Source organism: Alligator mississippiensis, chromosome 4 (assembly GCF_030867095.1).
Source record: "Alligator mississippiensis isolate rAllMis1 chromosome 4, rAllMis1, whole genome shotgun sequence".
Lineage (NCBI taxonomy): Eukaryota > Metazoa > Chordata > Crocodylia > Alligatoridae > Alligator > Alligator mississippiensis.
In genome coordinates this window covers 169,159,200-169,183,851 of record NC_081827.1, presented here as the reverse complement: position 1 = coordinate 169,183,851, position 24,652 = coordinate 169,159,200, and the positions used below count along the sequence as shown (strand labels likewise).

Below are 24,652 nucleotides of genomic sequence, written 5' to 3'. Positions count from 1 at the left end.
GTTTGTACGTTGACATCCTCGTTCTGTTCTACCGCTCCACAGCGCCCAACCCGAGGCGCTGCCTCTTCTCCCCGACCAGCAGCGCTGGCACTCGGCCATGGCTTTAGGAGCGCGAAGGGGAAGCCAACCCAGAAGCTGCGGCCGGCCGGGGTCATCTGCCGTCTCCGCCGCCACGTGGTCCCGCCGCGGGTAGAGCTGCCCCAACACGCACGGGGAGGGGCGGGCCCAGTTTCTCCAGCTCCCCCGATTGGCCCCCCCGGGGTTGGAGGGGTGATGGTACACAAACAGCTTTCGCTTTCCTGATTGGTCGCCGGGGCGAAGGTGTGGAGGCTTGGCGCGACGCTCTGATTGGATCCGGAGGAGGCTGGGCCATCCGCTCGTTTCTCTTTCTCATTGGTCTTTGAAGGGCGTTCTTGTCCTTATGATTGGTCCTTGGCGGGACCAAAGGGTGTAGCCCGCCAGCACTTCCTCCTCTTTTGATGGGGCCGTGGAGAAGGGTCGGGACCTCCCTCGGCATAGCCTCTCGTGATTGGTCGCCAGCGGGTCTCCCCCCTCCCCCCAAGCTGAGGCTTGCGGGGGGGCGGGGCCGAGCGGGAGGGGGGGTCACGACGGGCTCCCATTGGTCGGTGGGCGGAGCCGGCCTCCACGTTCACCAATGGGTGTCGGGGCCCATCCGACAGCTCGGCCCCCGGAGCCCTGATAAGGGCCCGCGCGCGGTGGGGGTCATTGCAGCTGGGGCGTGGGGTTGGGCATGGCGGGCGCAGCCGGGGGCTCTTGCTGTCCGGGCGGAACGGGGGGGCTGCAGCCGCTCAGAGCCACCATCCCCTTCCAGCTGCAGCCGCGCCGCGGGGCGGGCGGCGATGCCGGCTGCCGGGCAGGTAACTGACGGGCAGGCAGGGTAGGGCGGGGTGGGGGGGTCCGCGGGGCGCGAGCGGCTGCCGCCGGCCGCACCGATAGAGCCCTGCCGGGCCGTGTCCCCCCTCCCCTTCCACCTCGGCCGGGCCCGCTGCCCCCTGCCGCGCGGGGAGGCGTCCGCCGGGCCCGCCGCTCTGTCCTCTGCGCTTCTCGCCCGACGGGTGTCCTCCCGTACCACGCGGGCACGCTTTCTCTTCACACGGACACGCACGCGCGCACGTAGACACACAGACCCCCCCCCATACACATACTTCCTTCGCTCCTCTCTCTCATACGCACAATTCTCCTCCCCCCTCACACGCACACTTCCCCCCTGCTCGCTCTCTCTCACGCACGCGCGCGCACACACACACACACACACACACACACACACACACACACACACACACACACACACACACACACTGCCCCCCACGTCTGCTTTTCTCTCACACATTCACTCACACATGGTAAACAAAGGCATGTGAGGCAGCCCTAGTCCATGGCTCTGCCCCCCCCTCCCTCCCCCCGTGGTGTGGCATCTGAGCTGTTTGGCTAAATCTTGCCCTTCAGGCTGGGGCAAGAAAGCTCCTGTTGCAGTTGCTTGATGCGAGAGCCCATTGCAGCTCACCTTTGTTGTCCACCCAGCCTCGGCCTCATTTGCTGCCCCAGGAGCCAGCCCTTCAGAGGGGAAAGCATAAGGTGCCTGGCTAGTTGCAGAAAGGGGCATGAGAGAGCGGCACCATGCCTGCTGCCAGGGCTGGATTAGTAGCCCGACACCAGCTATGTGTATTTATGTTCTCACCCTAGTTTTGCTGTACTTTGCAAGCAGTTCACCTCTGCTCTGCTTTCACTCTTAAAATGAAAGCCAGGTTCAGTCCCTCCTAGGATGGATGGGAGGGTTGTTTGATGTCTGAAGTGTTGTGGAGGTGAAATGCTGAATTGAGTGCCACTTATCAACCAGGCAAGATGGAGAGTAAAGTAGCTAGTGATCTTGTCTAGCATGTGGACCAAACTGCACCACCTGTACTACCTCCTACAGAAATCTGTTGGGAAGAGAGATGGGGCTGTCAATATATGAGGGGTCAAATGCCCGGTGTCCTGATTGTGTTGGATTAGTTGCATTTTAACAGCAGTCCTTGTGGGTTGGCCTTGCACAAGCTCCTTTTTCAGTGTCATAATTAGTCTTGAGTTTAAATCAAAGCTTAAATTTAATTTTTGAGTTGTTAGAAGGAGTTGCTACACTCAAGGTATGAAGCAAATGCATCTTGGTGTAAATATTTGGTCCACTTGGTGGAACTTGGTCTGTAAGCAAGCCCTGCATTTTTACTGTATCTTCAACCTGAGTGGGGAGCACCTTTGGCACCAGCCACAGCTACTTTAGAGTTCAGGTGGCCAACGTTGCAACTGTGAGGCTGAAGCTGAAAGCAAGTTGCAGGCTTCAGCAGCCTCTGATAACATTAGAAGTGCTTGAGAGGCTTTTAAAATAAATTTGCTCTTATGAGTGAAATACTCCAGGATGAATTGTTTTACTGGCACTGCCCTATCATTGTTTGTATTAAGGTGGGTACCCAGAAGGCCCACTTAGGATATCATTCATTAATGTTATATCAATACTTTACATAGTTATTTTCTTTGTTGTCTGCATCAAGGAAGTAGCCTCGCCTGCAGGAGTGATTCTCAACCTTTTTAGACTCGAGGCACCCCTTGGAAAATGGCAGCTTTTGGTTTTCACTTGATTTTTGAGTATGGAAAAATAATACTCCAATTCACCTGTTTCAAAGAACTCCAAAAGACCACAACAGGTCAGAATGTTTTTAACCTAATAGATTCCTCTCTAGAAGCTCTGGGTTTATCTTGTGAATAATGTTTGCACACCTGCCAGTGCTAACATTGAGTGATGTGCCCTGTGGCACCCCTGAAAGGATTTCAAGGCACTCTGGTTGAAAGCCACTGCTCTTGAGGTAGCTCTCTACAGCTGCAGGGAGTTTGGAAATCTGTGCTGTAATTAAACCAGTGGGGTGATCTTGGGGAGATAATGATTCCCACACCTGTGACATACAAAAAGTTGCCCAGCTTGTGAAGTGCTTTAAGCTTCACTGAGGCAAATCTGTTATGGCAGAAAAGTATGTTAAATGATTGCTTGAACGTGTGAAGTTGAGGAAGTAGAAATAGGAGAATCTGGAAGAGGTGAGATACAGCACAAGGAAATCTGTGGGGGGGGTGGTTAGTGAAGAGGGGCAAAGAGAATGCATTAAGCTAGAAGACAGGGGTGTAGAAGATGTTTTTTAAACTACATTAAAGTTCTTGTGGGATAAGTTGAAAGTGTTGTATGTGCATTCCAGTTATATGCAAATAGTGACTTTTGATCTTTGGCCTTTTGAGCTCAACAGAGCTCCTCTCTACATTTGCAGGGTTGCAGCAGACTTTCCCTTGCAGCCATTTGTCTCATTTAAGGTGACTTTAGGTCACAACTAAAGCCCCATTGCTATATACAACTAAAACTTGGAAAAAAGTGTGTCATTTCAAATTGGATGGCTCATCCTATCAAAGAAGTCACTTGGCTTAATGTAGAAGTAATCATTTAAATTGATTTTGTAATAAATCATTATTTGTCTCAAAACTGTATTGCTGCTGTATTTTTAACCTCTTGGAAAAATACAAGTCTGACCTTCTTCGAGACGTCTTAGCAGCATGTAGAAATGTGGGGTGTTTTTTCTACCCCATCCCTCCTTCCCATGCATGCAGTTGTTGGTTTACTTGTAGGATTGCTCACCAGTGCTAGGCTGCTGCTGGAATTTTTCTTACTATAGGAAACACTAAAAGAGCAGTGGAACATTTGTTTTTGACTAACCACAGGATTACACAGACTTATCAAATAGTAAGGTGTGTTGGCCAAATGTTGGGCCTACCAGCCTGACAGCCACCATTTTAAAACTGTTTCATGTCCTAGCTGTTTCTCTGTCTTAGAGAAGTGATTGCTATAACCCATTCTCTAGATGAGCCCAAATAATTACCCACCCCTTAAGAGCCATATAAGCTGTGTTGGTCAGCTGTTGCAGGCTGGGTCAGCACCCTGCAACCCCTGCAACAACTCACCAAGACTCCCTATGTGGGATGGGGTCCCGGGCAATGATATTCAGGAGTGGGAAGGGGGGGTAAGGCTGGGATCAGAGGGTGGAGTCGCAGGGTGATGACATTGCAGAGCTGGGGCTGGGTCAGAGCCATGATCTGCTGCATGCATGCCCCTGCAGTGGGTGCAGGTTCCTCAGGCAGGGGCATGCAGGGATCAGATTTCAGCTGTTCCCTACCCTGGCCCTGTGCTATCACTGCCCCATGGCTCTGGCCCCAGACACAGATCCCTACCTGCCTGTGCACCCTGCCCACACTGCTCCCTAGAGCAGTATCTGGGGCTGGGCCTGGGATCATGGAGCAGTGACAGTGCAGGGCCAGGGCAGGGTTGGAAGCTGCACTAGGCCTCGCTGTGGAGGCTGCAACACCCACAAGAGGGAGAGGAAGGCTGTGACCCCTGTGGAGGAGGCTCAGGAGGCCAAGGAGAGGCAGCAGTGGGCACAGGACAGCCATGTCACTGCCAGGCCCATCATTGGGAGGGAACTTAGCCCCCTTCCTTTTCCCCAGCCCAGGGTGTGTAGGTGGGGAAGGCAGTGGGGTGGATCTGGTGGTGACTCTATGTCCCACTATGCATTTGGCAGCAGAGGCCAGGACTGAGGCCAGGGAGGTGGGTGGCACTGGGGCACCCTGTCCCATGCCAGCCTGCAGCTTGCCCTGGAATGCTAATGCAGCAGCCTGCAGCCCCACTGGCTTGGTGGGGGCATCGTGGCATAGCAGGGGGGCAGCAGCTGGAGCCCTAGTGAGGGTGCTATTTCCGGGGCCCAATCTCCTCGGAGACTGCTCTTAGCCAGGTGGGGTGCTGTATCCAGGGCTGGGGATGGGTCCCAGGCCTCAGACACATCTCCCCACCTGGCTGCACATGGTATCCATAGAGACCTGGCCCTAGATGCAGTGCCCTCACCAGGGCTCCTGCCACTGCCCCCGCACTGCTATGCCTCACACAAAGCTGATGGGGCTGGGGGCTGCTGCTGTTGCATAGGCATCCTAGGGTGAGCTGCAGGCTGGCATGGGATGGGGTGCCCCAGTGCCTCCTGGCAGGGCTGAGGGACCTGCCACTGGCTAGGCAAAATCACTCCATAGGCCAGATCTGGCCCACGTGCCATATTTTTCCCACCCCGCTCTAAAGTGAGAATGACCATTCCTAAAGTGTTGTCTGTCATTGTTTGAGGCTTATAGTAATAGCAGCATTGTTTCTGCCGCTGACAAGATTAGTATTGATCAGAGCAGCCATTAAAAGTGTTTTGCCCAATTTACTTCTGAAGCAGGTGCATGAAATAAATGCACATTTCCTTGAGCACTTGCTTCCCTTCAACATGTACATGCACAAATACAAATCTGACTCTGAAGCGAGACTGCTGTGAACATGGCAGTTTATCACTGGAAGAAAATTAAAGCAAAACTTAACTGCGAAATTAAAAGCCAGCCTGCATATCTGTATGCTAGCTTGGTATGAGTCCCTTTTGTGGCTTTGGCTGTTCTGTGACATGGCACTAGGTGCCCCTTTCTAGGTTTTTCTGAAGGTTAGAAGGCTGGAAATCCTCTGACAATCCATTTGTGACTTATAATTGCTAGCTGTCCTTTCTTTCTGGCTTTGTGTTCCTAGTGCAGCAGCTCAAGGGAGTTCCACCCCACTTATTGCACAAATTTCATGTACAGTATGTAACTCTGTTACTGTTTGCCTCTGTCCCTGTTTATACTCAGCCTCAATTTACCACCTGTATGTGTGGGAGCTGGTATGAGGAATTAGCTACAGTTTAACTGACAATCTTGAGGCGATCCCTAATCTAACACTTGCAGTCTATCCTTTTGGAAGCTTGGAGTCGAGCTCTGTTGTGTTACCAGATTTTTCCCTATTCCCTTGCACTGCCTTACTGGGTTGCTCTTGAGTTGCTTGGCTGCTGGCCTTCAGAGGAAGGAGGGGGTGACGCTTTTAAAAATGCTTAGTTCTGGCAGCTTCTCTAGTATTAGTTATGTTTTCAGAGCTTTTGATTGGTGCACCCAGAATCCAAAATGCTGGGTTGGAGAGAGAATCTTTAGTGACCCAAGGTCTGATTCTGCAGCTGCTCTCTTCTCTTCAAATCCTGTTGAAATTAAATAAGGAACAGTTGTTGAATCTGTCCCTTAAAAAGCTTCTGTTAAGATGCATAGCTGATTTGCAGTGGAGGAGCCAAGAAAGCAATTCTGAGGCTACTATAAAGATGTCTGCCTTGATGTTTCAAAATCCTCACACCTTGACTGACTTCTAAATAAGAATCTTATAGTAATGATGATTTTTATTCAATGATGTGGCTTTATGCAGTCAAGGCAGGTCAATTACCATACCCTTCCTGAAGATCCTATTCATACAGGAGCCAGATCCACCCCTTCTGCCTCTGTTCTACCAGGCTGAGAATTACTGGTGCAATCAAAATTCCATGGGTGCTGCAACACTGTCAAGAACCTGTGTTCTTACAAAGGCGGAATTGGTTCCATGGAAACTTTGAAGTTTATTTCTGTTCACTGTACACAATGCTGTGCTGTGTGATGCTCCAGTTTCCTGTAAAGACTGCTCAAAACTCCACATTAACTAGAAAATTTCCCTACTCTGAATCCAAACTCTCAGTTCCACAGGGACCCGTGAACAGTGTTTCTACATGATTCATGCCCTTGAATCTACTGGAGTGAGAAACGAATGGTCTTGGCTTGTAGGTCTTGCACCAGATGGCTCAAATTTGGCATCTACTTTTCTAAAGTAAAATGCTGAGATTGCTAAGCTTTCTTCAGGTCAGACTGACCAGTGAAAATGGCATCTGTTTAGGAGGCTAACTTGTACAGGACCTTGGATCTTAATCTGTGTGGTAGTACTGGTGTGCAAGTTACTTTAGAGACCAAAGTTTTCTGAATTGGAGAACACACAGAAAAAGAGAAGATGGAGGGGAGCATCAAAAAGTGTGTTCACGTTTGTCTTGTTCCAAGGATTTTAATTAAAAACTTGCTTATAATGAAATGTGTTCATACTGTAACCTATATTAAAGGCCCATTTGGCAAGTTGGGGCTGAATAGTTAGCAGCAGCAGACTGTTGCCCAGAAATTGTCTGGTGTTTTTTAAGGAGGGTCTTGGAGGAGAAAATTTCTTGGGTCACTGGAGGAGGAAAGCCAGCAGAGATGGAGGTATGGAAAGAGTGTGATGGGTGCCTGGTCTGAAGGATGGCCATGGTTGGTGCTGCAGTACTTGAGAGGGAGCAATGGAAGTGCAGATAGGGACAGCTCTGTCTAGTAAAGATGCATGCATGTATGGGGAAGACCTGCTGGTTAGCAATGGCATTCTTCCAAGTCCTATATTCCACCTAAGCCTTACCTTAAGGGACTGTATCACTGTTCTTTTTTTCTCTGAGACATTGCATTTCCTTTGAATGTGAGCTTATAAAAATATAAAGTACATTTTAACCTTTTAGGAAGTTGCCTGAAGTGACCTGCCTAGCAAGGATCTAGTTGCTTTGAACTTGCCTGCTTCAGGTCCTCCTACTTTGTATGTCCTGCTAACCCGATGAACTAAACAAGTGACTTGTCATAATAAGTCTTTATCTGGTATCTGCATGAAACTTTCTTCTGGTGTATATTGTAGATGTGGACTCATTGGAATGCTCTTGAAGCAATTCAGGCTGAAAAGGGCCTGTTTACCACTTAAAAGCCTTGTGGGTATACCTGTCTACAGAGAAGGCAAAGCCTGTGTTCAATTTTGTTTTTCTCCTTTACCTCCCTTTTTCCTTTGCCATAGCACTTTGAAAATGAACTTGAGGCCCTCTGTCTTTTGGTTTTACTATCTGCACATCTCAACTGTAGCAGGTTTTGCTGTTTGTTAGCAGTTTATATCTAGTGAAGTTCTTGTGTGGACATGTATAAGGTTCTTGTTACCAAAATTGTGGACCCAGGTGCTTGTGGTGTCTTTGTTCTTAAATTCTCCTTTGTGCTCTTAACACGTGCAGCTTTCTGGGTGCATTTATGCAAATGACCAAAGTTGGGCATTCACAGACATCTTTTTCTTTTCTTTTTTAAATAGGTATCTGCACCATGCAGAAGAATTGTTCCATAGGAGTGTGATTGCTTGGATCGAATAAAGCAGCGCACACTGGGATCTTACTGTTTTAATTGGGAGCTGTAGCCAGTTGTGTGACCAGTTTTAATGCAGGTTGGCTAAAAGTCGTATGACCCTGGAATTAGTAGGTCATCTGATAACTTGAGTATTCTCTTCTAGGGATTTCTGGATTTGAATCTATAGTACCTGGTACCTGTGCGCTCTGGAAGACATAATGTGATGTTGATAGCTTGTTGGACATAGCTGGGAATCTTAGGATCTTACTAATCTTAATTAAACCTCCTCTAATCATTACTCCCTTTTATTATTATATTTGTTATCTATTATGGATCTGTAACTGTCAAGTAGAACATGTCCATGTAGGTAGGTTTAATAATAAAATATCACGTGGTAATTTAATGGATACAGAGTGAATCCTGCCTTGCAGGGGATGTGAAGTTTAATGGTTTTGTGCATCAGGGGTATAGGTTGTAGCTGTGTTGGTCTAAGAACTTAGGCAGACAAGGTTCTTTGGGTAACCTTGATATCTTTTATTAGACCAACTCAGATAGTTGGAATCATTCTTCTTTGCAAGCTTTCAGATACAAGTACCGTTGGTCAGGCTGAGGAAACGTCTGCAGTTGGTCTGTGCTCTTACCAACTACATATACTTCCTCAGCCTGACACATGAAGTATTTGTACCTGAAAGTTTGCAAAGAAGAATTTTTCCAACTATTTGAGGTCGTCTAATGAGATACCATATTTACCCAAAGAACCTTGGTTTATATAGGTTTTCACCCAGGGTTGGTGAATGGAGGGGCTATATCAGTCTAATTGAAAACCTGCCTGTCGGCTTCCATATTATATGAAAGATATCGCAAGTATGGTTAACAGGTCAGGTTGCCTCAGCCATACAAATATAGGGTATTCCCTTCCTTCTTAGGAGGCATTAATTGTGTAAAGGGTAACTAAAGACTGAGGTCATAGGATGAATTGTAGGTCAGTGGTCAATAATAGAGCGTAAGCTACCTTGTATTGTTATGTCAGACAACAAAGATTGTCACTTCAGCAAAATTTGATCACCTAAGTTATAGGAAGGAAATTAATTATTACCAAAAACACCATGGGATATTTCTATCTCCCTTTAAGGCTTTAAGATTACATGGATTGATAGAACTGACAACCGGAGCATAGGGAGCTGTTTTGGGAGGAAAATGCACTCCCTTGCACATGGGAATGAAGATGAAATGAGATGTCAGACAAGCTTGACAAATTTGCTGCTGTTGTAGTTGCAAGTAATTCACCTTTGTCCTGTGGGATCAGATCTTTCCTTTATCTTGCATAAGGTATGGCTAAATAGAGAATATAAGGCTCTGACTTGAGGCCAAATGCAAAACATAGGTGGCATTATATTCAGCAGAGAAAGTTTCTCATGAACGGGGGTAATAGGAGCCTGTTCATGGTATTGCTGTCTTCAGCTGATATGAATCATACCTTCAGTCTAAACTTGCTATTCTCAGCTTGTTGGCCTCTGTACGTACGTGTGGGAGAAGGGAAACAAAGGTCGCATGATTGCATCTATCACTGTTTGACTTTTGTACTGACATTTCAGTGTGGGGAAAAAGAGATCCTCCCTGCATTAAAAATGCAGGCGATAGTGTTTAAAACTTAGTTTCTGTAGGGTAAGTTTGAGATCTGTTCCTTGCCCAGTGTGCACCCTGAAGGAAAGATGGTACTGTACAAGTTATGTAAGTCTACCTGCTTTCAGATGGGAGGGGAGGAGATATTTTGTTCATTTCTTTTCAATCAGTATTTATACAATTTATACAATGAATTTTGAATGATTGATCAACATGTTTTGGTAACTTTTCAGTGGGTACTGTATAAAACCAGAAGCAGTGGGGTATCGGTCTACATGACCGTGTGAAAACTGCAGAAAAGAACAAATGATATGCAGGTGGTGTTATATTTTCTGATGTGGTTAATGTGACAATGTGAAATAGTGCATAGCTTCTCCCTCGAGTTACGAATGGAAATAACTTGAAGCACCCTGGGTGGAAGGACGTCTTTATTCAAGACTAATGCTGCTGAAATGTTGCATAAATGATAAAAACGCTAAGCCACGGTGACTGCCACAACCTAATCTTGATGCTTGTGTGGCTACTAGTATAAGGTGCTAAGATGGTCAACCAGCAGTTTAGTCATGTTCACAAGTGAAGTGTGCTGACAAAGCAACCTGTTTGTACCTGAAAATATACTCCATAGTAAGATTTGCATTAGACCAGGGATTGGCAACCCCCCAACACATGCCAGAGCATGGTATGCAAGGCCATTTGGCTCAGCCACACAACAGCTTGCCTGGGCTCTAGGCAGCTGCTACTGGCCATAGTGCCCCGGCTGCTCGTAGCAGGCAGCCGAGAGGCTGCAAGCCCTGCTGCAAGTAGCCTGGGCCCTGTGACTGGCAGCTGCTGTCCAGAGCCCAGGCCAGCAGTAGCAGGCAGCTGGGTGCAAACAACTGCACCGGGTTCCAGTCCTGGCCAGGCTCTGTGGTGGCAGCAGCTGCATGTGTGCCTTGGGGCACACAGCCAGGAAAGGGCCTGGGGCAGTACAACCCTGGCCCCTCCCCTGCTGTTGGCTGCACACACATGCCTCAGGACCATTGCTGTTACAGAGCTGGTGCCAGAGCTTGACCCAGGTGCAGATGTTTTCAGTCTCCTGGGTGCCTGCTGCAGCTGCCCAGAGCCTGGACTGACTGTGGCAGGCTGCAAACAGCTGTACTGGGCTCCAGAGCCCCAGCCAGGCTCTGTGGTAACGGCACTGTGCCCAGTGAGGGTGGGGCTGGGATTGTGCTGCCCCAGGCATCTTCCAGGTTGTGTGCCCATGCAGCTACCATGGAGTTCGGAAAGGGCTCCAGAGCAGCTGTTTGCAGCCCACCCGCGTCCTGCCACAGTTGGCCCAGGTGCCGGGCAGCTGCAGCACGCAGTGGGCAGGCTGCAAACAGCTGCAGTGGGGTCTGGAGTCCCAGAACCGGCGCCATGGCAGCAGTGGATGCATGCACAATTTGGTGTGCATGGCAGGGAACAGGCCAGGGCATCGCAACCCCAGTCCCTCCCTCACCATCTGTTTGGAGGCACACATGCACCTGCCACCAGGAACAAGGGTCAGGCTCCTTCCTTGCGGCTCCCCCACCATCTGCCTCTGGCTTGCCAAGTAGAGATGTGGGTTGTGGATGGGGTGTTTTTGGCACTCCGGTCAAAAATGTTGCCAACTCCTACATTAGACGGTCCAGAACAGTTTGAGGTGCGTTTGTTTTCACGCTTGGAAATCTAAAGTGAGTACAGAGGAATGAAGGAACATTTTTGAGAAGGTGGCCTAGCCCTGTGACTAGCCCCAATTAAAGGAGCAGTGGAGACTTGCATTCCTTCTTCTGCCGCTGACCTCCTGGGCATGTAATTTCACTTCCTTGGGCCTCTGTTTTTCTTGTCTCATGTGCCCTTTCTCTTTAGATCAGGGGCAGGCAATTATTTTGGGTGGAGGGCCGCTTACTGAGTTTTGGCAAGCCATCGAGGGCCACATGACAGGCAGCCAGGAGCAGATAACTCTTAATTTTCTAAATTTTTTAGGGGCCCCACAGGCTGGATAGAATGGCCTGGCAGGCTGCATCTGGCCCACACCTGCTTTAGATGCATGCTTAGGAAGATACATTATTTTGTTTGTACACTAGTGACCCAAGTGACCTGAGCTCACTTGAGGCTTCTGGGCAGTACTGTAATACATGTTATGTAATGTTGTGGCATTTAATGGGTAAAAAAAAAATACTGAACTGCTCAATTTATGCTAGTCGCTTGCTTAACAGCAACCTGACCTTATTGGCCTCCATTTCCTTCTCCCCAAATTAATAAAGCCACAAGGAAGGTTTTAGTAACATTATTTTGTAATTGCTTGCTTTGTACTTTTTGCACAGCTCTCTTGCTGTATCTGAAGTTTCTGCTCTTCTGCTCGCCCTGAAAAATTGATTCACCTGCTTTATGTCAGACCCTCAAAACAGATGCCCCAACCCCAGTAAGAATAACAGAAGTGACCAGTAATGGGAGAAATGAGGTTGCCCTTAAAACTGAATGTTATGAGTAAAAGGGAGGCCTGGAAGGTCTCATGCATGTTTTTGCTGCTTGTTTGTAACCCTAGAGTCTTGTTCAAATCTTGTTTATTTTGACTGAAACCACTTCTAAGAACCAGAGAATTGGATTGGGGCTTCATCAGCTTTTCAGTGAGGACTGAGAATTAACTTTGATCTTGAATCCTGTACTAGGAACTAAACTCTTATTAAATATTAACACGAAATAACCTACTGTTTTTAACAGGGACTACACATTGTTTCCTGTCTCCATTGCTTAGGTTTCACTTTCCTAGTGTGTGACATTGGTAAGCCTCTTAATTCTTTAGTTACCTGTAGTCTCCCAGGTAAAAACTGAGTAAATGAGACCTGAATGTTAAAAATCAATAGTGAAAGACTGCCTTGAAGCATCCATTTTGGGTGGTCTCTGTACAGTAGTCATGAAGAGAGGCTGACACCACTTGTCTGTTTTGGTAGCTCATCCTTCACTTACAAAGTGTAAAACTTGGTAGAAAAGCTATGCTTATGCTTTATGCATCTGGTTCAGATGAGCTTGCCTGGACTCTTTAGTGAAGTGGTGCCCTTGTGCCTAGCCAGGCCTGAGAAAATGCCTTTAACATCTTTCAACTTCAAGTCTTTGGCTGAAATCCTCCAGCTTTATCATCTGAAAAAAACAAACAAACCCCATGCTTTAGATAATCGTGATACAGATGAAAAGTTCAGTTTGCTTCCTCCTGTAACTGAGAGTTTAGCTTCAATTTGGATCCTAAATGGTTTTGGGGAGCTGCTCCTAAATGCACTCTTTGGACTCAGAGTTCAACAGAAAAAGCCCAAATTTTAATACCCCTTTCTGAATAATTTCCTTCAATTACATCTGCAGATAGCTCTTCCACCCCTTACCACCCTGGGCAGCTCTCCCCAGCTGCACTCTAATACAGCCTGTAACCAGGGAAATGATTACAAAGCCTGGAATTTCTTTAATTTTGCTTTTGGGCCAGGTCTTAAAACTCCAGCCCACTTCAGCAATCTTTATAGGGCAAGCTGATTTTTTTTGGGTTGGGGGGGTCATGATCCAGCTCTCTCAGCTGGTGACTAGCCTTGTCAAACTCCTTACTTGCATTAAGAAATGGGTGAAAGTAACTTTTCATATGATCAGCATCTAAGGGGCTGGGCTGCTGTTTTCAGTGTGAAATGGTAGCCTCACCTCCTGGGCTAGATGACTGGAAAGGCATTTGCAGGCTTTTATTTTATGGAGCTTGGGTTTTGAGGGTACTCTTCTGGGTGTCCTGAGCTGTGTGTACAGAGCTTGTGCAAGAATCATGAGGGGCGCTGTGGTTTAACCACAGCTTCTGCCTGTTCACCGGAAGATGCAGTAGATTTCAGCTTTGAGGGTTGTGCAGTTTGTATAAATGTTTACTAAAATGGAACAAAGGGCTCTGAAATGTGGCTCTGGTATGTGTGCAAATTCACCCTGTTGATTTATCAATCTTAGAATTATAATGATTTTAATTTATAAAAATATTAGCAAAGGTGAAAAGGTGAAACATTTTTATTCTGTTCAGAGATTTTAGTTTGTGAGAACTTGATATCAAGAGGCACTGAAGGATTCAGGTGATTGTTGCAGATAAATGCTTAATGCTATTTGGGGGGTGGGGTGAGAGGGGGGTGGGAGATGAGGATAATCCAGGTGGATTGAAGGAGATGACAAAATAGTGGTTTAACCTGTCTTTTTGAACTAGTCTCTTCAGCCCCTCACCCCTTTCCCACTCAGTTTGTTTTGTTTACTTCCTCCCCCTCTTATTGCTTGTACATCTGTTATAACTTATGACTACCTGGATTCCTATGGACCTTACCTGCACTAATTTATTATTAGTGATTTATGGCTTTCCTTTCCCTAGGAAAAGGTCTGTTTCACTGCTTTTTCAGCTCTCAGAACAAAGAGATTTCCTGCTAGTTAATCACCTTCTTACCTGCCCTGATAAATCCTCTTCATCATGCCATAGGTCCTTTAATATTTAGTAGTTCATTATCTAGATAGGTCTGGGTGAGCACAAACCCAAATTGCCCAGCATACTCTTCTTATAACTATTCCTTCCATGTCTGGTGGAGGCTTTAAATCTCTTTACTTACCAAGGCCAGTCACTAGCTGTTTTCATGGAGAGAACTTGGCCTTCTCTGTGGGATATGTGAGTTTTTAATATTGGAGACTGCTGTGATCCCTTTACCTTAACCCATTGATTCTCAATCAGTATGCCACAGCACCCTAGGGTACCTTGAGATCATTTTGGAGGCTTCACAAGTGTGTGTCACTCGGTGTTAGTGATATTAGGTGACCAAACATGATTAACAAGATAAACCAAGAGATTTCAAATAGGATTTGATAGTGTTCACTACACTATGACGTGATCTTTGAGTTCTTTGCAACAGAAAGAATTGTTCTATTTTCTAATCAAAAAAACATATGAAAACTGAGAGCTGTCATTTTTTCCAAAGGGTGACTTGAGTCTAAAAATGTTGCCCTAGTTCAGTGTTTCTCAACCTCTTTCAGTATCCCTCTGAAAATGCCAGCTCTTAGTCAAAAAAAGAGTGAAAACTACAGAAAAATGGAACATTTTTTTCTGAGATCACAAATTTCTATTTGAAATATCTGAGTTTGTTGTGAATTGTTTGCCAAATCTAACAGTTACTAATATTGTGTTGCAATCCACAGCACCCTTGAAAGGATCTCGAGGTACCCCAGGCTGCAGCATCCTGGTTGAGAAACGCTGCCCTAGTGTCTTGACTTTCAGCTCCTGGCCCTATCCTAAGCTCTTATGAAATGCTTCAGCTTTCTAGAACTTTCTCCATTTTAAACTTGATGAATTTAACAAAAATGAAATAAATTACCAAGGGATTCACTAGCTATAACTTTTGGGATTCCCAGAACAAAAGACCTGTTCACTGCATGGTACTAAATTGTTCTTGGGTCACTTGGATCCAAGGTGTGGTCTGGCAGCAATTTTGAAAAAGGAATCTTTAATGTAGCATATCATGGTTTATCAGTGTATGGATGATGTTATATTAAAGCTCATGGGTGACAGGTTAGTGGTGGAGAACATATTGTCTTACAAATTTGCTATCACTTCTAGAATCCAGAAAAAGATAACAAAAGAAAGAGATGGGGAGGAAAGACGTTAATTTTTCCTCCCCTGTAATACAGTTAGATTCTGTTCTTATAATAGATGGAACTAGTAGAATTGATGGATGTTCCTATCAGCTCACGTCAAAATTTACCAGTACTGCAGTAGAACTCCAATGTAGTAATGGATTTTCCTTGTACTTGCTCAAAGCCTAAAAAGTATAAAACATTAAAATAAAAATGGAGAATAAACCTGTGCTGTTACAAAGTGGTGTATTCCTATTGGTGGCAATCGCTCAGCTGATGCACTAAAGCTCTGAATTTGCCGAGAAATGAGAGATCAGTGTTTCCTTTCAATTTAAGAGGTTGTAAAACTGGCATCAGCTTGATTTGTCTATTATTAAAATATTAACACTGTTACTGCTGATCATTATACTAGAAATGTATAAATAAAGCATTTAGCTCAGTGGCCGTCTCTTGATGTTCTATAGGACTATCAGATACTTTACTGTCTTGGTATAATGCAAAAAGAAAAATGGCTTGCATTTGAAAGCTTGTCTAACTACACAGTAGGTTCAATAAAAGATATCACTGTAAGACATCTGTCTCGCAGGACCATCACTCTTACACTGGTGTAATGAAGGCAGTGAAGAAATGATGTCAAATGAAGTGTCGCTGGATGTGACTTGTGGAGTCTGAGTTGCCTCTAAACTGTGGTCCACTGGCAGCCCTCCATTTATCTTGTTTTCTTCTTTTTATCTACTTATTTTCAATACAAAAATCTAGGTATACTTTACCTGGGAAGAAGTCTCTGCAGATTTTAGTTGGCTGCACCCAAAATCTCTTGAGCACACATCCCATTTGGACTGTAAACAGCACAGGATGGAGATGGAACTAAGGTCTTGCTAAGGCCTGGCCTACCCAGCTTTTCAACTGGAATAACCATCTTGGTTAAGGATGTGATTTTTATTTATTTATTTATTTATTTATTTATTATTATGACAGTACAGCTAGTGTAGCCATATTTGTAGTGGCAAAAGGTACCTTTTTGATTGTGATTTATTTATTTATTTATTTTTCTTCATCTAGGAGTACTTCTATAAAACACCTTTTATTACATGTACTGCATTCCTGGTAGGTTGGCATTACAACACTTTAATTTTACTGCTCTAGTTACAGCTGCAAAACTGTCTAGTGTAGACGTGGCCTCTAATAGATCACCATAAAAATGTAGATGCTGAGGAAGTGGAACTGTGAATTCAGCAAGAGGTAGTCTCAGATCCTCCTTCAGTGACCCAGCTTTGTGTTAAGTTTCACTGTGATGTGGAGGGGTCTTTCAGATGCAACTTGTAACCAGAGTCCTGTTGTGGTTTTCAAGTGATATTCCAGCTGGGTATTTGCATCTGTCTGCCTAAAATTCCTCCTGTGGCTTCAGCTGGATTGAGTAGTTGCTGTATGCAGCATGGAGCTGCTACACAGGTGTGTGAATTGATCTATTTATATGAAACTAATAAAGCTTGCTGCCTGCTTTGGTATGAGGTGCTGTAGAAACTGGTTCTTGATCAGAGTTGCTTGGGCTCCATCTTGGTTTCAGTTAGCTAATGGATAGATAATCTGTTGCTCACATGAGATCCTTTTAAGAGACATCAAACTACAGTAAATGACCAGGCTCTTCTCTGAGGTATTTAATTGAGAAATGAGCTGAAATGCCTTAATATGCCTGAGTATTGCAGAACGTAATTAAAACTTTCTCAGCCAGATATTGTGTTTAGAACAAATTCAGCCTTAACTTTTGACTTTTATTTATGCTTTACGATAGATGTTTAAAGGGACATCCAATTTAAAAAAGAGCTGGTATTTCAAGAGATACTTGTATCTGAAGTGTGTGACCTTAAACATCACCCCCACCCCAATTTATATTTAACTGTCAGTGCAGCAAGGGAGAAACAGTTACGGGGGGATTGGAAATGGACTTTTATACAAATGCAAAAGGTACTGGGAATCTTTTGATAATTTGTTTGTTGCCGTCTTAAATTTCACATGTATTTGGAAGTTCTCTCTTCATTAGCTAAAGGGATATCAGCTTGAGTTGTACTCAAATGGCATTTGAACAAGTTTATTCAAGATTCAGTCTTTCCTGTCCAGATACAAAAGATGAACCGCTTATTTTCTCTGCCCGCACTTCCTTGAAAAGCCAGATGAGCTGGGGCTTCAATGCTAATGTGAAAGGGAAGGACTAGCGCTGGAGTCCAAGCCTCTAGTGTTAAAACAGACTGGAAAAGTTCTTGCCATATTCTCAGATCAGATTATACCTGGGAAAGGGAACACAAAGGGCAGTGCAAAAGTTCTAGTGCAGCTGCAAGAAACTCCCAAATGGTCCTCTGAGATACAGCGACAGTTCTGTTATCTTCAGCAGCTTTACTGGTGCACAAAAAGCAAAAGCACCAAAACCTGACACTTCTCAGCTGTGCAGTTAGCTTGGACCAAATCCAGAGCCTACAGCCAGGTGGCAAGGCTGCTCTGGCTTAATGCAGTAGGATGATAATAAAACTGTGCTGTAAACAGGACACTCCACCCTGCCCCAGCTTCTCGTGCACCCTCTTTGTCATGCCTGAAACATTATTTTACTGTCTACAGTCTTTTTTAGGCTTGTTCACTTTGACTGGAAGCAGGTCAATGCTTATCTAATCTATAGCTGTAGTCTATAAGGTATAAATCTACCCTTACCCTGCCATCTACTTGACTTTAGACTAACACGGCTAAACATCTCTTTCCTTGTATCTGACCAATCCACACCCTTCCCCCATCTTGGGTTTCTGTTGCTTGCAAATGAACCAGACTCTTCCATTACAGATTCTCTGGCAATGGCATTATCCACCTGAGACAAGGAATTGGGACATTGTTGCTTGCAGTGACAAAGACTCTTCTTCCTCAGGACTTTGGTATCTGTGCAACTTGCTGTGTACCACGTATACCAGTATTTAATGGGGAGACCATGTCCATGCCTATGCTCATTTCACACGTAGGCTGTTGAGGTCACATTAGGAAGACAAAGGGCTGTTGCTTACCAGTAGCCTGTTTGCAGTTGGGTGTGATCAATCATGGATCCAAAGATAATGGCTAAAGTGAAAGAGGATGTTGGGTAGAATTGTACCTAGATTTTTTTGGGTTCTCTTTGATATAATAATCTGTGATGTGGTAGGTCATTCCATAATGGACTTTATTTCAGTTCTGCTAGAAATCTGTTCTAGCTAAAGCTGTGAGACTGTCTAGTGTAGACATGGTGTTTGATAGGTAGAAGAAGCAGCTGAAGCTGGACATAATTGAGATTCAGATAAGTCTGTAGAGCAGTGATGCAGTGGTCAGAAAGGAAAGCTGCTAACACTAGTGGGTTGTTCAACTGGAATTATGGTAGTGCTCCTCTAAGATTGGTAGAGGCTTGGAGCAGGGGTTGTGTCTCCATGCAGCTGCAAGGCCAGTCACAGCAAGGCTTTGATCCTTCTAGTGCTCCTAAATGCTACTGTAGTATAAATAGTCTCTTCCAGCCCTCCCACTTGCCTCTGTGACAAAGTGGCTTTGAGTTTCCCCTGAGAAACAGAAACAAAGTTTCCATATAAATACTTTTTAGATGCTATTGGGATTAAGTTGATAGGTAATCTCTTTGGAAACAGCCTTAGTAAACATATGGCAGCTGTTCCTGACACCTGGAGTGCCAGGTAGCAAGGGCTGCAAGGCTTTGTACCCCAAATCATTTGGTTAACAGAATGCATGCACAAACTTTAACGCTGATTTCTGAAGTGCTGTGTAACTGTTCCTTACTCTGAGTCTGGGGGGGGGGGGGGAATGGTCTGTGTAAATGGTTTAGTGGAGAGCTGTCCAAGGCCTCGTTGGCATTTTGCCAACAGACCATATGACTGTTTCTTATTTGCATGTTAATTTACATGTTTAATCAAAATTGGATACAGACGCACCCTAATGCTGGCTGGAGTTGGCTTTTTGATAGAATAGAAAAAAATGCTCATTTGACTTTGGAAATAAAAGCCAGCATTCAATTTTGTCTTCACAGAGCAGTTACTGAAGGAAGGGGACTGTACTGTTCATTTTATACACTCTTATTATACACATGGAGCACACCTAAGTAGTTTCGGAACACGAATGTAATCTGCTTGGGTGGGAGTGTGTACATTTAATACCTCCTGTTTTGGCCCAGAGAAAAATCTGGCATTCTGTACTTCGTGCTGTTGGCATGAAACAGAAGCAGGTCCTGTGTGCATTGTTAAGGATATAACCTGAACCGGTTTTATTTAAGGAAGCTTTCCTGTCCATCAGAGTTGTAGTTGTGCATGTACTGTTGTCTCAATATATGCAGAATGGTTGCCTAATGGACTAAACATAAAACAATTTTGCCAACAGCGGTCTGTTACAATGAGCAAATTCCTTTTTTTGTTCTAAAATGGGGATAGGCATGTACTAATCTCATTTACACTTGGGATTTTCCAGTGGAAGGGACTAAAATACTTCATGAATGTCAGGCCTCGGGATGGTCTGTGGACCTAAGTAAACCTTGCCCTTTATAGATGAGGAGACTGAGGCTTTGAGGCTTAAACTTGTATGACAACCTAGGTTTGCTGATCAAATGTGCACCAGCCAGTAGAAAGTATTGCTTTGTAGGCTCAATGAGACTGTACAATGCAACATTAGTGAAAGCATTAAAGGTCCAGGAATGTTGTGTGGTGATTACATTGAACTCTAAGTTTGAGTAGATAGTAAGTTACAAGAAACCACTTGATCACTGAAATAAAAGGTGCTGTGCTGGAGAAGCAATCTTCCTGTGGGAAATATTAACATGAAGTACTGTAGTACAGGGGGCAGGAGTGAATAAACTGCCCTTCCCTGCTCTTGCTGAGCCATGTAGCTAGCAACTGTGCTGACGCTTACAGGTGACTGAGTAACAGTTCTTACTGGTGTTGGGAAACAGCTGGTCAAAGCAGATGAGCTTCTGCCACCACAGAAGACTAATTAGGAGCAATTGGGCTTCTTTTTCCTCTGGGAACTTCTCTATCCCTATCTGTACATTCTGGTTTCCTTTTTGTGTAATGCTCCTTGAAATGGGTTCTGTCTTGGCAGCACCATATCAAAATGAAGACATGGAAGAATGTAGCTATCCTGTTATAGGAGCTTCAATCTTTGTCTTTTTTTTTTTCCTCTTTTTAGCTAGCGTTCCATGTGCCACTGCTGTTGAAAAGACATGCCGCACCCGACCACCCAGAGTGAGGCGCACATCTTCTCTAGATACCATAGTTGGGTCATACCTTGTGGGACAGTGGCCACGGGATGCTGATGGAGCCTTTCCTTCCTGCATGAATGACAAAGCTACCCAGGTACAGAGGCTACCTTTGAAGAGTCTGGGATTGGAGGGGGTTATAAACTTCTGGATTGGGTAAATGGATACAGAAATAGGGAAAGATCATGGCAAGCTCAGTCTGTTCAGCTGCAACTTTCTAGGAAGACAGTTGGCCCCCCCCTTTTGTTTCTCGGCCCCAGTTTGCTCCAATTTGGTGCAGTTAGAATTTCCTCATCCTTGTTTGGAGTCAGATGGCCTCTGGCTCTTCACTTCAGTATTGGCTCATTACAACTTTTATTGCTAGCTTGCAGCTCTGGCCAAATTCTTATATAACACTCATGGGCTCAGTGCCACACACAGTGAAAAGTCAAGGGTGCTCCCACAGAAGGACTTTCTCAGCACGAACACCACAGTGCTCTTCTAGAGAATGGAATGGCTCCAGACCTCGAGGAACGCTTAGCAACCTGTAAATATTACTGTGTGGCAGCAAATGCTGTTTCTTCATGTGCAGAGGTAGAAGAATTCAGGAGAAAAGCATCCATTCACTTACTCGGCCATTTCTTTAGCCCATTAAAACTGTCTAACTTGGTGTTAGCTCTTCAGCCATTTATTACTTACTGGGCTTTTTGCAGGAAATTCTATTGTTCTTTGCAAATGTATTCTAGCCTGTTGTTGTCTCTGCTGCAACATGCCCATGCCCAGGAGTTCTGCTGGGATTGGAGGATATGTTAACCCAAAAAGGAGGGAGTTCCTTTGCCTTGTGCTTTTAAGCAGGGAGATGAGCGCAGATTGCATTTTCAAGCAGGTGCGTACTAGTAAGGATGCTTCATCCTACAGTATTTAGGCCTCTGTCTACTCTGTTTTAGTTCCTTTCTCTCATGGGGATCTAAGATCCTTGTATGTTTCTCTTGGGGCCACACCTGACCCTTTTGTCCAGTATCAATTTCACTAATATGATCTCTAAAGAGAATTATACCACATGGGTTAATGGTACCTTCCATGTTGACTGTGCTTGCACGCTATAAACCTGTGGTTCTCAACCTTTTTGGACTTGAGGCGCCCCTCACTGGACTTCTGTGGACTCACTGGACTTACCAGCACCCCTCAGTAACTTCTGTGAATTGTGGCACCCAATTTAAAAACTAAATATATATACTAGTGCTTACCTGGGGGGGAAATCAGCCTGGCAGGGACAAGTTCACACTTGCAGTTTATCTACTTATGTGCTTATTTCCTCACATCTCATAGCAGCTTTTAGAGCAGTGGTTCTCAACCTTTTTTTGTACTAGGACCCATTTGTAAACATCAGTGGCCAGTCCTGACCCAGTGCCCTTACTCGCAACCCACTGCCCCCAGCCCTCCACTGTGTGGGGCAGGGAGGTGGGTGTATGGAGGGCCCCAAGCAGCCCTGGAGAAAGCAACATTTCTTACATTTATCTTCTTTAAAGGATAATCCATTTTTAAAGTTTGTTGATACATTTTTAAAGTTTGCTTGTGACCCTTTCATATGTTCTTGTGATTCACTTTTGGGTCATGACCCACAGGCTGAGAAATGCTGCTTTAGAGGATCTAGTGGGGCCTCTGGGTTCCCTGGCACCCTGGTTGAGAATTACTGCTATAAACATTTGTGAATTAAAGTGACACCTTCACTGTTTCATAGGTAGGGAAACTGAGCAATAAATTAAGTGTCTTGCCTTGGATCAAGAGCTGAGCTCTCTGGCAGTCCTGAAAATAAAGCCCACATGTTCTTGCCTTTCACCTTATTCTGACTTCTGATGCATTGCAAGATTACTTGTTCTCCAAGTTGCCAGAGAAGACTTTCTTCATTGTTTTCAGGCACTATGAAATTGCCCAGGGGACCTCCTTTGGTAGCCAGGGCATGTCTGCCTTCCTCCTGTACAACCATTGATCAGCTGTTGTGCAAAACGGTCTGCCTGCTTTAGGTGTTTAAACAAGAGGTCACAGCTGCAGGTGCTCAGTGTAGGAGTGAGGATGACAGCACTATGTGATTGGAGCTTGTAGTTTTATCTGTCTTGCTGTGCTAGTGTTTTGCCCCTACTTGCTCTGAGGAAGTGGTTTTGCCACAGTTGGTTTAAAAAAAAGTTCTGTAATTTCCTTCTGTGCTGATGGGCTTGCCCTAGAGAAGATAGGCACGCGCATGCTCCATCTTCGGGCCTTCCCACTGCTGCAGGCTTCTGTTTTCTTCCTTTTTAGGCTCTGTTCTTCTGGTGCAAGCTTTAGAGCAGTGCTAAGGGTTCTGGTCTCAGCTGTCTTTTGAGCAATGGTGGGTATGGTAGCCTAGTGTTGAAAGCTCAACCAACTAAATTAGTGGGGAGTCTTTGTACTGGAAATCCAGCAGATAAGCAGAAAGCAGGTTCAGGTGCAGCTTTTGGCCTATAACCCTCTAGATGTGCAGAGTTGAGGTCTAATGGTGTCTTGCAAATGACTTGGAATAAGTTGCCATTAAACTTCTACTTCAGCCTTGGTTTGTGAGCATGTGTTCACAGGGTGACTACTGACTCTAAAACTGACTTGTACTAATCCTGGAATTGTGTTCCTGGCAGCTGCAATTTAAGGTACCCTAAAAATTGGTCTACTGTATTGACTCTGGGCTTGTTCAGCCTTGTGCCCATACAGCCCTGGTCTTTCTGCAGAGACAACCAACACAGTGGCATTCTGTAGACTTTTTGATGGGGTAGGGAGGGGAGATGCAATCCACTAGAATTTATAGTGATGCTAAGTTTCATAGGAATCACCAAAAACCAAACAGTTTCAGTCATCCCAAAGGACAGTTTCTTCCACTAATTTGAGATGGCTGAAACGATCAGACCTACCGGCATAATAAGCCTGCAAGGGGGACACTTTGCTTCAGAAACTCTTGGGAAAGCAACTGCCATCCCCACTTAAGTGACACCTGGGGAAAATGCTGTTGGTACTGCTGTTGTATTAAGTTGACCCTTCCTGAAACTGCAAACTTGTTTGTGGAGGGGAGTGGAATCAACCTGCTAAACTACCAGCAGTTGGTGTCCTGAGGGGTTTAGTTTTAGTGTGTGCTCTTCAGCAGGAAGTTGGAGCACTACCTGCAAGTCAGCTGTATCTAGTTACACAGCTTAATCTATCAGAATACTTTCCACCTTTCTCTTGCTTCCCTCAGCCAGAAGGACAAGACTTTTTTTTTAAAGCCAGCTTTTTGGAAAGAGAAGATTCTGCAGTGTGTGACTCAAAGCTGTTTTAAAACAGCTGCTGTTTTTTTGCAGTGACCCCTCTGGGGAGGTCAGTTTGCTGCTTGGAGAACTTTTCTCAGGCCCTTGTACCTTTTGGCAGCTTGTCTGATGAGGACCAAAGAGGAAGTTAACATCATTCTATAGAAATGGTAGACTAGAGGGGTGACGAAGCAAAATGAGGACTCTAGATGGGACTAGAAACCACTGCTGTATTTGAAAGCAGGGTACCTTGGGACTTCATTCTGATCCTGTTGTCTCATCTGAGAACTGAGATGGTTATATACTTTATCACGTGAAAGTTTTTTGCTCTTTGCTTGACCCAAGTTTGGCAATCCTTTTTGATTTCTACTGATAACTGAAAAAACTTCCCCTGGAACACGGATGGTACCATGGCATTTGAGGTTCTGTTTTCCTTTACTCAAGATTTGATCTGGTCAATGTATTAACTGCTACCAGTGGAAGATAATACGCAAGCTGAGTTTCAGGCTGGGTGAGCAATAAAAAAAACCCAACAGCATCACATTCAGCAGTTGATGCTACTGGCCAAGTTCTGTTTCTGTTTGCATCTCTTCTGCTCCCAAGTTTAGCATCTTCTGGTGGCTGGTGGTATTATCAACTTCAGAACACAGAGGCTAGCAGTCGGTCTGGATCCAAACAAACAAAAGAAACTTATGTTACATCGCAAAATCTGAGACTGATGGAGGCAGAAGCATAATTTATCTTTAGAAAGGTTTATCAATATTCTTACTCATCACTGCCTTATCCGAATATC

The 24,652-nt window shown here is 45.1% G+C and overlaps 1 protein-coding gene and 1 long non-coding RNA gene across 7 annotated transcripts in view; one reads left to right on the top strand and one right to left on the bottom strand.

Moving 5' to 3' along the window:
- Window positions 1-736: 736 nt before the first annotated feature.
- FAM117A (family with sequence similarity 117 member A) overlaps window positions 737-24,652 on the top strand; it is a 29,922-nt gene continuing 6,006 nt past the window's right edge. For 4 of the 6 annotated variants that reach the window (XM_059727052.1, XM_059727050.1, XM_059727051.1 and 1 more), the window contains exons 1-2: window positions 737-878; window positions 20,527-20,693. In XM_059727052.1, the coding sequence (XP_059583035.1) occupies window positions 752-878; window positions 20,527-20,693 (294 nt within the window). In that variant the 5' untranslated portion in view covers window positions 737-751. Of the gene's footprint in view, window positions 879-2,546; window positions 2,700-20,526; window positions 20,694-24,652 lie in introns of all 6 variants that reach the window. The other 2 variants (XM_019482614.2, XM_059727053.1) reach the window with 2 other exon arrangements.
- LOC132250350 (uncharacterized) overlaps window positions 20,693-24,652 on the bottom strand; it is a 53,526-nt gene continuing 49,566 nt past the window's right edge. Inside the window, exon 3 of the long non-coding RNA XR_009462021.1 lies at window positions 20,693-24,524. This is a non-coding gene — a long non-coding RNA (uncharacterized LOC132250350). The remainder of the gene's footprint in view (window positions 24,525-24,652) is intronic.